Source organism: Brassica napus, chromosome C9, assembly GCF_020379485.1.
Source record: "Brassica napus cultivar Da-Ae chromosome C9, Da-Ae, whole genome shotgun sequence".
Classification (NCBI taxonomy): domain Eukaryota; kingdom Viridiplantae; phylum Streptophyta; class Magnoliopsida; order Brassicales; family Brassicaceae; genus Brassica; species Brassica napus.
The window spans coordinates 64,001,919-64,016,045 of NC_063452.1; the positions used below are offsets into that span (position 1 = coordinate 64,001,919).

The 14,127-nt window shown below is 35.4% G+C and overlaps 3 protein-coding genes across 3 annotated transcripts; 2 read left to right on the forward strand and 1 right to left on the reverse strand.

Moving 5' to 3' along the window:
* Window positions 1–3,546: 3,546 nt before the first annotated feature.
* LOC106430006 (PAN domain-containing protein At5g03700-like) lies at window positions 3,547–5,380 on the forward strand. The gene has a single exon (XM_013870781.3). The coding sequence runs from the start codon at window positions 3,824–3,826 to the stop codon at window positions 5,270–5,272; it is 1,449 nt and encodes a 482-aa protein (XP_013726235.2). The 5' UTR covers window positions 3,547–3,823; the 3' UTR covers window positions 5,273–5,380.
* Window positions 5,381–5,818: 438 nt separating this feature from the next.
* LOC106370013 (fructose-bisphosphate aldolase 4, cytosolic-like) lies at window positions 5,819–7,421 on the forward strand. The gene is made up of 3 exons (XM_048768367.1): window positions 5,819–5,949; window positions 6,063–6,290; window positions 6,501–7,421. Exons 1-3 carry the CDS (start codon window positions 5,922–5,924, stop codon window positions 7,322–7,324), a joined length of 1,080 nt encoding a protein of 359 aa, XP_048624324.1. The 5' UTR covers window positions 5,819–5,921; the 3' UTR covers window positions 7,325–7,421.
* Window positions 7,422–10,141: 2,720 nt separating this feature from the next.
* Window positions 10,142–13,476, reverse strand: LOC106430023 (trihelix transcription factor PTL). The gene is made up of 2 exons (XM_013870795.3): window positions 12,819–13,476; window positions 10,142–11,686 (listed from the first exon to the last, which is right to left on the reverse strand). Exons 1-2 carry the CDS (start codon window positions 13,262–13,264, stop codon window positions 10,414–10,416), a joined length of 1,719 nt encoding a protein of 572 aa, XP_013726249.1. The 5' UTR covers window positions 13,265–13,476; the 3' UTR covers window positions 10,142–10,413.
* Window positions 13,477–14,127: the final 651 nt, after the last annotated feature.

The window sequence follows — 14,127 nt, forward strand, 5'->3', positions numbered from 1 at the left end:
AATTATGGTTTTTATATTTCACATTGAAATTTAAAAATATAATATATGTGATTATTTATATGATTGTACGTATAAAATATTATTAATTATAAAAAACTTATTTGATGGTACGTATAAAATACGATTAATTATATGATAACACATATTTTTGTAACTTTTTTTTTGACGTCATATTTTTGTAACCTATGATGACACATATATGATATATAATAGTGATTAGGGGTGGACATTCGGGTTCGTTTTCGGGTCTGTTTGGGATTTCGTGTTTGGTTCAGATCTTTGAGGATTCGGTTCGGATTTGGATAACCAATTTAAATTATTTTAAAAAATTAAAATTTATTATATGCTTTAATTTTTTAAAAATCTATAAACAATAGAATATATTAAATATAAATTTGAATAACATATGTCAGAGTACCTAACTTAACATATAAATTGGTTTGGTTTAAATATTTGGATAGAGAATTAATAATTAGTTAAGTATTTTTGGAGTTTTGAGTATATTTTAAATATTTACGTTTGATTATTTGTATATATTTTTAAGTATTTACACGAACTTAAAAGTATCATATATATTCTGGATGTTTTTATATATATTAAATCTAAAAATAATTAATATATATAAGTATATAAATTTATTTTGGATACCCAAAATACTTTGGTTCGTATCGGATTAGGTTTCAGTTCTTTGAATACCTAAATTTTGAATAATTCGGATATTTAATCAATTTTGGTTCAAATTTGGTACTACTTATTCAGATTGGGATCAGTTCGATTCTTCGAATTCGAGTTTTTTGCCTAACCCTAAATAGTGACATAAAAAACAAATAACATCATATTTTTTTAAAAATACACCCGCGCGGATCAAAATCTAGTCTATCTTATTAAAATAGAAGTACCTTTAAGAAGTGTTTGAAAACATATATAACAGTAAAAAAAGAATATAATATTGTTAGGAAACATAGATAGCAGTATATTAAAATAAAAGTAATGAGCTTATATTATTAAGAAAAATTGAAAGTCCATTATATTATGAGAAATTATATCTATGGGCCAGCCTTAAAATATACGAAAATAATCCAATCTAATTATCAAAAAACATATTTTGTCTAAAATAATCATAAAACAAAATTTAAACTTTATATACATAGTTCAAATTAAAATATTATTTTAAAACTAATTTATATCAAAATTGATTCAAAAATATACATATATTCAAAAATTGATTTTTACTAAAATATTTTCCAATAACCATTATTAAAAAATGGTTTAAATATTTTAAATATATGTATGATAAATACAATACAAAGCCCAATTTCAAACACCAACCTAAGTTATAGTTTTTATATTTCACATTAAGTTTTAAAAATATAATATATATGATTATTTATATGATGGTAGATATAAAATACTACTAATTATATAATTACTTATATGATGGTACATATAAAATACTATTAAGTAAACATCTGTGTGGGTGCACGAATAAAAATCTAGTATTATATTATAGAAAAAATACATCAAAACAATTATGAAAAACTAATGGTTCTTCCAGCACCAGAATCACGTGAAGATAATCATCATTGATGATACATTAGCCATGCCAAACTAATCTTGCTTTAAAGTAAGATAGATTAGGTATTCCTGTTCCAACAATATCACATACTTCTAATACCTTAATTTACCGAAAACATGACATAAATCTCATCGTTTACATAGGTCTTCATCTTCAATTGTCTTTATCTAATTTGTCTCAGATTAGCTTCAGTTATCTGATTTGTAAGCATTAGTCATAAAAACATGCAATCTAGACAAAACGATTAGTTTTTGGTAAGAAAATAAGTAAATGTAGGTTTGTATTCTGCTGAGAGGGACAACGAAAAGGAACAAAAGAGTTGTTGTATGGTTGAACTTAAATGATGTCAACACAAACAAATAAATAAAAAATATAAAGTAAGTCAAAATCTGGACGAGATGGTGAGACTTTCGATGTTTTTGTTACGATACCATTCATACATATCCTCCTTTCGCCAATAAGTCCACTCCTTACATTTAATGAGCCTTTTATAAAGTCAATCCATGTGCTTGATAATAACCACCACATCGTTGTGAAAACTAGGAGGTAACCTAATTGGACTGGTGTAACTATAACCATGTCTAGGCTAAGAACATGTTTAATGGAAAATTCTTAGGGCGATGTTTTTAGCGGAATATAAAAACCCGTCTCTTAACTTTTAACTAAAAAAGGTAAGAATCGGTTCTTAGAGCATGATTAACTCGGACTTTTAATTCAGGGTTCTTAACTCATGATTTGACATTTTTTTTATTTTTTGTTTTTTTTTATATTTTTTTGGCTAAGAACCGGTTTTTATATCTCTTATTTAAGAGCCAGTTTTAAGCTTTTCTTAGTTAAAAGCTAAGAAACGGTTTTTAACCGAAGCTAATTAAGAACCCCACCCTAAGAACCCGGGTTAATCATAGTCTTAAAAACCTTATTTAAAAACCGGTTCTTAGCTTTTTTAGTTAAAAGTTAAGAGACGGGTTCTTATATTCCCCTAAGAACTTCCATTAAACATGCTTTAACGAGCCCCAGTCTTGCATCGGATTTCTGAAAACTTTTTTTTTTGGTGTAAAACATCTCTGAAAAGTTTACATTTCTGCATTGCTATGATAAGTCTCGAATTTATTGGTTCAAATTTTTGAAATAAATATTGTATATATAAGCGCTCGGTTTTCTGCAATTTTTCCTTGGAGTTGAGGAAATGTTGTTGGGTAGTTTATTTTTGTTCCTTTCAGATCAAATACAAGCCTGTAGCATGAGCCTCAGGTCTAAGTAACTCTCATGCATGTTGATACAACTACACCATGCATGCATGTATTATACATGGTCCCTTAAGTTTTTGGAGGTGTAAAGAAGATTGCAAGTTGCAACTATAGAGACATTCAACGACCTGACAGGTAAATCGACAGGAACTAATGAAGAGCTTGAGTCTTTTGACCCTTAGATCTGGTGCGACTTTTGTCCTAACTCTATTTCACATATAATAACAACTACTTGTCAAATTGTAACACCTATAATCTTCTAGACTTCCCCTTTAAATTTGCAAGGATTTACATGAAATTGTGCATGCAGATATGTTTCTGGATTCAGAAGCGCGCGTGGCTCGATCACAGTAGGTCCTGTGAGTCTTAAACGATTCCAATATATAAATGTCTCATTTGTTTTACTCTTGCACAAGCTCCCGTTTGTAATAAACAATCTAAAATAAACATAGAAATACAATATAAACATTTCACAAACTCGTTGTTAATTTTAGACTCATACATGATACATGTGTATTTAGCTATATATTGTATACACATATACTGACACTGACACATGCTTAGTGCGTGCAATAATTTGTCTCTACTCAATATTGTATGTAATATATTGTGGTTTTAGTGCAATAGACAACTGGTCCATTTGCGATTAGCGACTAATGATTAATGGTTGATATGATAAACATTTCATCCCAATATTTCCACCAGAAAACCATATCTTTCTCAAATCAGATTTCAAATATTTAATACTAGTCCCACGACATCGACGCCCTAGAATACCAATTTCTTCATATATTATACGACTGGTAAACATATCAAATCATTTATACTTTTATATACCTAGCTTCGTCTCTCTATAAATATATATTGAAGTAAACTGAAGCAATGGACTCTCTCTCTCTCTCTCTCTGCATGAACGAATCAAAAACATCACAATCTCTTTCCATTTCTGTTCAGCTAGTACAACATCTCTTTCTTCCTCTTTGATTAAAAATTTCCAAAAATGGAAGGTTTGTGTTTTCGTTTCCTGATGTTATTCGTTTTCGTACTTTGTTCTCATACACGGCATCAAGTCAACGCGACCGAACAGGTTCTAGAGTTAACCAAAGGCTTCGAAGCTAAACCGGACTCGTCCATCAACTCCTTCCAGCCACTCCTCACTGACCCGAGCGGAAACTTTTCGTTCGGGTTCCTACGTTTAAACGGGTCACGCCTCACACTCGCTGTAACCCACCCGAACTTAACGGACCCCCTCTGGGTTTTCGACCCGACCCGGACAGCGAGCTGGTCACACAAAACGAAACTATTCTTCAACGGCAGCCTCGTGGTCTCCGACCCTTCCTCGAGGGTAGAATGGTCAACTCACACTAACGGAGACCGTCTCGTCCTCCGTAACGACTCCAATCTCCAAGTGGTGTCCACGTCATCTTCCTCAATTGAGTGGGAGAGTTTCGATTTTCCCGCGAACACACTCATCGAGAACCAGAACTTCACATCCACGATGGCTCTTGTTTCATCCAACGGTTTATATTCGATGCGGTTAGGACGCGACTTCATCGGACTATACGCTAAAGTCAGCGACGACTCTCACTCTCAGCAGTTCTACTGGAAACACAGCGCTCTCCAGGCGAAGGCCAAGATCAGAGACGGATCGGGTCCGATTCACGCTCGGATCAACCGGAACGGTTATCTCGGTATGTACCAAACCGGGACCGTTCCGGTCGACGTGGAAGCGTTCAACAGCTTTCAACGGCCGGTTAACGGTCTTATGATTCTTCGATTGGAATCCGACGGGAATCTCAGAGGATATCTCTGGGACGGAGCTCGATGGGCGTTGAACTACGAAGCTATTCGAGAGACTTGCGATCTCCCGAATCCGTGTGGTCCGTACAGTCTCTGCACTCCTGGATCGGGATGCTCGTGTATAGATAACAGCACCGTGATCGGAGAGTGTAGTCACGGGGGTTCGGGAGCGGCGGACTTTTGCGGCGGGAAGACGGAGAAGTTTAAAACGGTGAGACGTGGAGGAGTTGAAGTGCCGTTTAAGGAACTGATGGATCATAAAACGACGTCGTCTCTGGGAGAGTGTGAGGAGATGTGTGTGGAGGATTGTAAGTGTTTCGGGTCGGTTTATAATAACGGTTCCGGGTTTTGTTATTTGGTTAACTACCCGATCCGGACGATGCTGGGCGTTGCGGATCCGAGTAAAATGGGTTATTTTAAGGTACGTGAAGGTGTAGGGAAGAAGAAAAGCAGAGTGGGATTAACGGTTGGGATGTCTCTGCTCGCTGTGATAGCGTTGGCTTTAACGGTGGCGATTGTTTATGTTGCGTTTAGGATATGGAGTAGAGAGAAACATGCACTAGAGGGAGAAGATGGTGGGTTATCACCCGGCCCGTATAAAAATCTCGGGTCGGATAGTTTTAGTTCCGTTGAAATGAGTCGTAGGTGATAGTTTTTTAGTTACACATATATAAAATTAGTTAACTTTTTTTTTTTTCTGCTTTATGCAACTTGAATATTGTCTTCTTGCTGATGAACTTTTTACCTATCAAAACTATTACGGAAAAGGTGTTTGGATAAATCTTTGATGCTGTAGGCGGGAAATATTATAAAAATGTGTAATGGCGTCATGGATGACGCTAACAAGTATGGATGGGTGGACTCTTCTTTAGGCCCACATGTTTGAGAGTTGACACTTCCACTATCCTATTTTTTATATAATTTTTTTCAAATTTGATAGATATATAATTCAATATCATCATCACTTTTATTTCGGATCATCCAGTGATGATGATGATATTGAATTATATATCTATCAAATTTGAAAAAAATTATATAAAAAATAGGATAGTTTGAGAGTTCACGTGCTTCATGGCCGCAACCACCAGTAAAATGGAACAAAGAATGATCTTTCGGAAATAAATAAAACTTTCTGACAATATTAAAGGCAAAGCGTCAACTTCTTCGGGCCTCTCGTAAATGTCTATTTTTGTAGTTGTATCCGTCTCTAACGCGGCCCTTTTACTATAAAAATCCCCAAAAGGCCCATTTTAAAATCGATCTTTATATCCTCTACGTCGTGCCCTCTTTTTTAAACAATGTCGTGCTTCAAATCCAAATACGCCGGTAAATCTCACCACCATCTCATTGTTCATCATTTGATTTATCTAGTTCCATCAGCTTCTTGTAGTTTGAAAATGTTAATTACCACCGGTATAATGATTTTTTTATCTCGACAGATGAGCTCATCGCCAATGCTGCTTACATCGGTTCTCCAGGGAAAGGTATTCTCGCCGCTGATGAATCCACAGGGACCATCGGGAAACGTTTCGCAAGCATTAACGTCGAGAATGTTGAATTAAACAGACGTGCTTTACGTGAGCTCTTGTTCACCACTCCTGGAGCTCTCCAATACATCAGTGGTATTATCCTATTTGAGGAAACTCTCTACCAGAAAACAGCTTCAGGTAAAGACTCAAACCCTCACAAGAGTATAAAAATATTTTGGACCTCAACTAAAAATATAAAGAAAAACGCAAGATTAAACTTGGACCATGTGCAAATGCACCTCTAGCACATCTGCACATGCATGGAGACGCCCTGACTTTATTATGTTTTAAAAACAAAAAAAATTAAAATATCTTTATTACATTGAAATAACTTGACGTGTGCTACAGGTAAACCATTTGTTGATGTAATGAAGGAAGCTAAAGTCCTTCCTGGTATCAAAGTCGATAAAGGAACTGTTGAGCTCGCTGGTACAAACGGAGAAACCACAACCATTGGCCTCGACGGGCTCGGAGACCGTTGCAAGAAATACTATGAAGCCGGTGCACGTTTTGCCAAATGGCGTGCCGTTCTCAAAATCGGGGCCAACGAGCCTTCCGAGTTAGCCATCCACGAGAACGCTTACGGTCTAGCGAGATATGCCGTCATCTGCCAGGAGAACGGTCTCGTCCCCATCGTGGAACCAGAGATCCTCGTGGACGGATCCCACGATATTGAGAAATGTGCTTACGTCACGGAGCGTGTCCTCGCAGCTTGTTATAAGGCTCTTAATGATCACCATGCGATCTTAGAAGGAACGCTCTTGAAACCAAACATGGTTACTCCAGGCTCCGACAGTAAGTCTAGGGCGGAACCTAAAGTGATCGCAGAGCACACGGTCCGTGCATTACAGCGTACTGTCCCCGCAGCGATTCCAGCCGTTGTGTTCTTGTCTGGAGGACAGAGTGAGGAACAAGCAACTGTGAATTTAAACGCCATTAATCAGCTCAAAGGTAAGAAACCATGGAGCTTGACGTTTTCGTATGGACGTGCGCTTCAGCAGAGTACACTCAAGGCTTGGGGAGGTAAAGAGGAGAATGTTGAGAACGCTCAAAAGGCGTTCTTGGCTCGAGCCAAGGCTAACTCGGAGGCAACCACTGGTGCCTACAAAGGTGATGCTCAGCTCGGTGAAGGTGCTTCTGAGAGCCTTCATGTTAAAGACTACAAATACTAAAAAAAGTCTTTTGGGGATTTAATTAATTTGTTGAAAATTTTGGCAATTATGTAATATTATATAATCATAACCTAACCGTATGTAATTATTTGTTTTTTTGGGAGGGGAGGGGGGGGGGGGGGGGGTGGGTGGGTATATATATTATCCTGGTGTACATAATTTTTTTTTTTTGCCTTATCACTATTTATGATTGATGAAATCCTTATCCAGGGGAAATTTTGTTGTATATATGCTTTGTAAACTTAATTTATTGAAAATATGTAACTTACATATTAACATCTTAATAAAATAACATGTCTGGTTATGTTCTGCTACTTGTTTTTTTCCTAGTTATCAAACTTGTAACGAAAATAAAAGAGATATGTCAATAACAAAAACCAATTATATTTACATGATTGAAGATTATTTTAACTGCCACGTTGGAAAGTCAACGAAATATCATCGTTGTTAATTCGTCGGCCACCGTTTCTTTTCATCAGTAAAATTTTCAGGACATCCGCGATGAGAATCCTTAAGTGCGAGTCCTTAGAAAAAAAATAATTAAATAATCAGTGGATCCCACTAAAAACTAAGGATTCAATCTTTAAAATTTCTAAATAAGAATTCTTTCTTAGTGAATCCTTGCACTATTTGCGGGTCCCCATGACTACCTGGCGGCTCGTGAATGATCATTTATTTTTTATTTTTTTAATCCAAAATATCCAGAATTAATCCGAAATGTTCTTGTCGCTAAGAACTCCAATGAATCTCACCTTTGCGCATGCTCTTATTTAAGTACTTGTCCTCATCCTATTCCTAAATATTGTTTTGCCCTGTGATTGATCGATAATTTTTGTTTTTCCCTCTCACTGCTTCATATTTGCGCTGCCTTTGGGGTTGTTCCATAACTATGATTATGCTGTTTGGTTGTATTGTATTCGTTTTAATCCTTTTACTGTTCTGTTTTTGCGTCCTTTACCCTCGCATTGTTTCTCTACATTGTTTACCTCTAGCTAATATATCTTCCCATAGATCCTAGTTATATAGACGTAAATGTCTGCATAATACAGATTAAAGAGAAAAATATTATTTTATTGAGAAGAATATATTAATTTTTGTTGTTGTTAAATTTATGAGAGGGATATCAAAATAAGAAACTCATATAATGAGGTGATGATATGTCTAGTCTCAGGGCGGACAGTATAGAGGGACAATGGCAGTGACTGAACATAAAATAGCGTCGTAAAAACAGTTTTAATTGTTTAGTGATGGACGAGAGTCTACCACTCTAACTTCAGTCCTTATTCACTAGCTACTACAACAAGTCAACAATCTTTTTTTCTTACTTTTTCGTATTTTAGACCGAAACTCTTAAAAGAATACAAACATTCAAACTTCTTTTTTTCCATTTTATGCTATAACCTATAATTTTTTTAAGAAGAATTATAGAACTTTTAGGATCTATCTTTAGCTAGATTTATCAGTGGTCTGTAATGGTATGTTTTGATGAGTAAGTAAACATTGAGCTTCTGAAAATTATTGTGTGACGTGTTCTCTATATTTCCACAAGATATATGTCGACATGTGCAAATATCAGCATCAATATCTAAATTAATTTGAACAGTAAATATAAAGTTTGACAAGAAGAATCATCAAACTCTAGACGTAGGACTGGTCTTGCGTGGAACCCATAAAATAAAACAAGCATTTAAATGAGAATAGAGACAATTCAGAATTAATCAACATTGTCAATAATGTGTACGCACAAAAGATTGTATTGACTCGTGCTCGTGTCTCACTGTATCTATAGGGAATAGGGACAAAAGGAGAAGAGTGAGATCATGGAGATAGATAAAGGCAAATGGTTACTTTCTCTCTGACCATCAACACACTGAATCGACCAGAGCTTACTTCACCACTCTTCTTCCCTGTCCCCATCTTCATAACTCTTTGTCTCTCTCTCTCTAGGATTACCCCAAATTTACTTCTCTAGCCTTCTATGTATGTTTTCTTTGTATCTCCATTTATGTACATACATTAATTAGTTTGACTTTTCTAGACCAAAGTTTTACTAAATTTTACGATTTACAACAATCAAATAAAAACTCAGTATAAGTGTTTGATCCATTTAAAAAGTGGTTATATGAAACGGACCATGGTAGAAAGCTTGGTAAATTGGAAATAGAAAAGGGGAAAACAGGTTTGATTGTCTTTTTCTGTTTTCTACATAGTATTGAAGATACCGTACACCAAACAAGATTGAAAAATGCATCATAAATTCCATCTTCCTAATAAGTATCGGAAATTCTGTCAATAGAAAACAATTATTGGTCTCATTCTTTTTTTTTTTTGTCAACAATTATTGGTCTCATTCAATCAAAATTAACATGTTATATTGTGAAATCAATGGTCAAGAACCGTTTGGTATGTGTTATTGCTCTCGAATGTGCTCATAATCGTCCTAAGAAAACTAGAAAACATTGAAGTATGGGACCAGTCAATTCCTTCACGTCTTCAATAGCATGCTCTTTTACGAGTCATCAAAATTTAGGTTTAATTTGGGGGAAATGTCTTGTTGACATAGAAACTATGAGTATTTAGAAACTATGAGTATTTATTATACCACATTAACGGTAAAATGTGGAGTGGTTTAAAGACATGCATGATTTGTTTTCTTTTTAGTTACCTATTCCTATGATATGTCTTGTCTGCTTTTGCGCGTTTATGCCTTTCGACTTGAAAGATATACTCTCTTTAATTATGTTATTATGAGATGCGATATTTGTATTAAGCATAAGTCAGGTATATGTATAGATGCGTATGCTACTAGAGTCAAGGTTAAACACTAGGAAAAAAGTTTGATATAAAAATGTCTTACAACATAAATACATGAAAACATAATAATCATTGGTTAAAGCCTACTTTAATTTGAGTTTCATCTTATATATGCTGATAACATTCGGTAAGCCCCAACATCACTCTAAGAATCATGTGACATATAATAGTTAAGTCAAGGTTTATCTCATATATATAGCTAACTCAAAAGAATTAGTTAACCTCATGATCACCTCCTTCTGCTGCTGCTGCTGCTTCGTTGGGAGAAATTATAGTCACTGATTCTCTCCTTTACTTAGCCTCAAACCATAACTCTCCCACAAGTTCTGATCTCCATCTCCCATGAAGAACGGGAAGCAGTTTGTACTAGCTTCCATTGTGCCGCTTGGATTCCTAGCGTTTGCGTTTGAAGTTGAAGAACCAATATTATTGCCTTGTTCAATATTCATCTTCTGATGATGCTGATCATTATCATTATATCCACTTTCTTGATTGTTGTAGATCTGATTTTCTTCGGTTCTTGGATAGTACACGCCGCAGCTTGACGAATTCTCCTTCCTTTTCTTGTTGATTTGCTTCTTTTCATTCATCTTTCCATTGCTTATCTGTTCCCACTTTTCCTTGCATATCAAGGCGCTTCTCTGATCAAACCCTAATTGAGTCAACTTCGCAGCGACTTCCTCCCATAGAAACTCATCCGAGGATCCCTCCAATACCTCTTGAAACGCTGAGTCCATGCTACTTCTTATCTCCCGAAGCTTTATGATCTCTTGCTCATCCCAGCATCTACCACTTCCTTTAACAGAAACATTATTAGTAGTCATTGTTTGATCGCTTCCATTCTCATTATTTCTTTCTTCTGGGGACGAGCATAATGGCTTTATCAACTGCTTTCCGGTCAAATACTGCAATGCCTCAATCACAGCTACATCCCTGGCTTCCATCCTTTCCCTCTCCTTTGCCCAAAAAAAATGCTCTTTATCAACCCTTGCAGCTTCCCTCTTTCTCCATTCCTCTTCTTTCATCATCCTTTGTTCCTCTTTGTCTTCGATAACCTTTGTCAACTTCTCAAGCCAAGCATCTTGCCTCTCTATCAACCTTTTCATGCTCACATCAATGAACTCCTTGATCTTAGCTTTCCAACTACTCCTCTTCTTCCTTCTACTACTAGAATCATTCCCTTCAGAAGACGAAGTCATCAGCTCCATCTCTGAGGAGTTGTAGTTGTTAGAGAGACTTAGGCTTTGCTGATGATGAAAACCATGAAGACCATCAACGCTATGAATGTTAGGCGTTGTTGTAGTAACGTTTTGAGAGTGGAAACCATGAAGAGCATTGCTCATGAACTGTGTATTATGGTTGGGAATAGAAACCAAGTTGTTGGAATCTCCGTAGAGCGCCTCTAGCTGCCGGAAAAATCTGTAGTGTTTACCGTCTTGTCTTCCGGCTTTGCCTTCTTTAGTCTTTTTATAGTATTTGTAAAGATTCTCAAACTTCTCTCTGCATTTCTTCCCACTCCTTTGGTATCCATGTTCCTCAGACATAATCCTAAATAATAAAAGAAAATGAATGAGGAAGACTACAATGGTTGATTGAAATTTAAAACAGTGCCCTAATCTTGCAACTAGCTTCTGAATTATTGAATGTTCACAAGATATTCATATTTACATTAGTTTCATGCGTAGAAAATATATATAGGCATGTATAATAATATTGCATGGTGTATATGCTTAAGATTAGATAGTGACCCACATAAAAGTTTGTTTTCTTTTTCCTAACAAACACTGGTTATAACTTTCGGGCCAAGACTGTTTTCGAGACTAATAGTTTAACACAAGAACATGTTTCTATGCATAGTTACACAAAAAAAGAGGGTACATGTCTTCAGAAGCTAAGAAAGCTGAATCAGAAGTTATCAGTAGAAGGGGAGAAAACTAAAATCGAAGTCAAAGAAGATATAATAAATCTTTTTGTTTTACTCTTGTTTATGTTTTACCCTTTTGGGTTTTTAAAGCACCTGATAACGTCTTAACTGAAACTGCCAAGGTCTGGTCATTCTCTTGACCGAAACAAAACGATCTATACTAAAGAAATTGTTTTGGAACTGACTACTCTGTCTATACACATCATCAATATGTGTTTATATACGTGGGAATGTAATACTGATCAGCTGAATAAGTATTTCGAAATTGAGGAGAAAGGAAAATGTTGAGGTCACATTCTTTCTAGTTATTAATGCATAAATAAATAAATTAAGATTTAACTTGTCTTCGGGATTTTCACTTGATGGAAGATATAAATTTTAACAAGAAAGCGTATGAAAGGTCAAATCTTATCAAATCTGAAAGAAAACCCATAAAACAAAATACTCAAGATTTAAAATACTCCATTTAAAAAAGCCTGATTTTTTTTTTGAGAAAAAAAAAACTGAAGAAGTTTTTTTTTTGCAGAAAAAGAGAACCTGAAGAAGTTGAGTGCTGTTTGTCAACAAATGTTATTAATTTCCTCAGTTGGAAACTAGTTTTCTTCAAATTGACTATAACATTAAAATATGAGACATTGTCTATGAATAAAAAGTTCTTGTGGTATGAATATGTTTGAGAAATATGCATAAAATTTATTTATAACAAAAAAAAACTAAAAATGAGGAGAGAGAGAGATTAGGGTATGTGAAGCAAACCTAGAAACTTCATCCCAGAGAGGTCCCTTTTGATTAGCTTCTTTGAACTTATGATCAAGACGAGATCTAATCTCCAGCAGAGTTAGGGTTTCTTGTCTCGGCCATCTCCCCGTTGCTCCGCCATCTCCGCCGCTGAAACCTCCACCGTCGAGAAACCCACCAAACCCAACTCCTCCCCCACAAGTACTCGCGTTTAAGTTACTGTTGTTTCCAGCGGTCGTCGAAGAACTCCCACCCAATCCATGTATGCCATGTGGCAAGAAACCCATCTCCTGATGATCAGTAGTGAACTGCTGTACACGGTGTTGCTGCGGCGGCGCAGTGAGGTTGAAGCCAAAGAAATCAGAGGGGAAATGAGAAGAAGTCGACGGTGATGTCGTCCTCCCTCCACCTTTCATGAGCTGCCGGAGCTCTGGTATACCGTACTGAGAAGGATGATCTTCCATTTTTAGTATATATTCAGCTGAAAGAGAAGATCGATCGACAGTGAGGGAAGAAGAAAAGAGTAAAGGTTAAATCCTTTAATTAAAAGGAGAGAAAAGATTGAAAGTTTTTTTTGACAGAGAGAGACAGATCGTGTAGTCCACGAAAAAGGTCGAATGTAAGCTATAGAGACGATATGGTCCCATGACTTGATAACCTTATTATTTTTCTTCTTGAATGTGTGTGGGCGAGAGAGAGATGGTATGGATACAGATACACATACAGATTTTTGTATGTATCTGTTTTTTTCTAATAAAAAAAAAATATACCATATGCGTGTCTCAGTTTCCATTATTTCTATCAAATAATTTGAATACATGTGTGCATTGATGTGTATCTACTCATAACAATGTAAGGTTTTGTCTCACTTAGAGACAATAATATATCGAGGCATTCTTCTTTAGATCTTGGCTCTAGTTTTGGTTTTAAATTATTACCTGAACAAACTTGATATTTTGGATCCACTAGTTATTTGGATTTTGTATGATGATAATTTTACTGCAATTTGCACATGTGGCTTCATATTTGGCACAATTTCTTATTTGAAAATAAAGGGTTCCCTATTAAATCATTCCCTTGATTTGTTAGGTAGCATCATTATTTGGTTTCATCTCTTGTTTTTCTAGGATTTTTTTTTAATATATCAAAGTATGATATACTTTTTGTGTTTCTATACTTTTTGTGTTTCTATATTCCTACTTTTAAACAAAAATATATGTAAATAAAATCTATATGTTATATCCTAAAAATAATATAGTTTTCTTCTTAACATTAGATTTACGACGATTCCATTGCATGTTAATAAATTCTTGTACCTTCTTTTTTT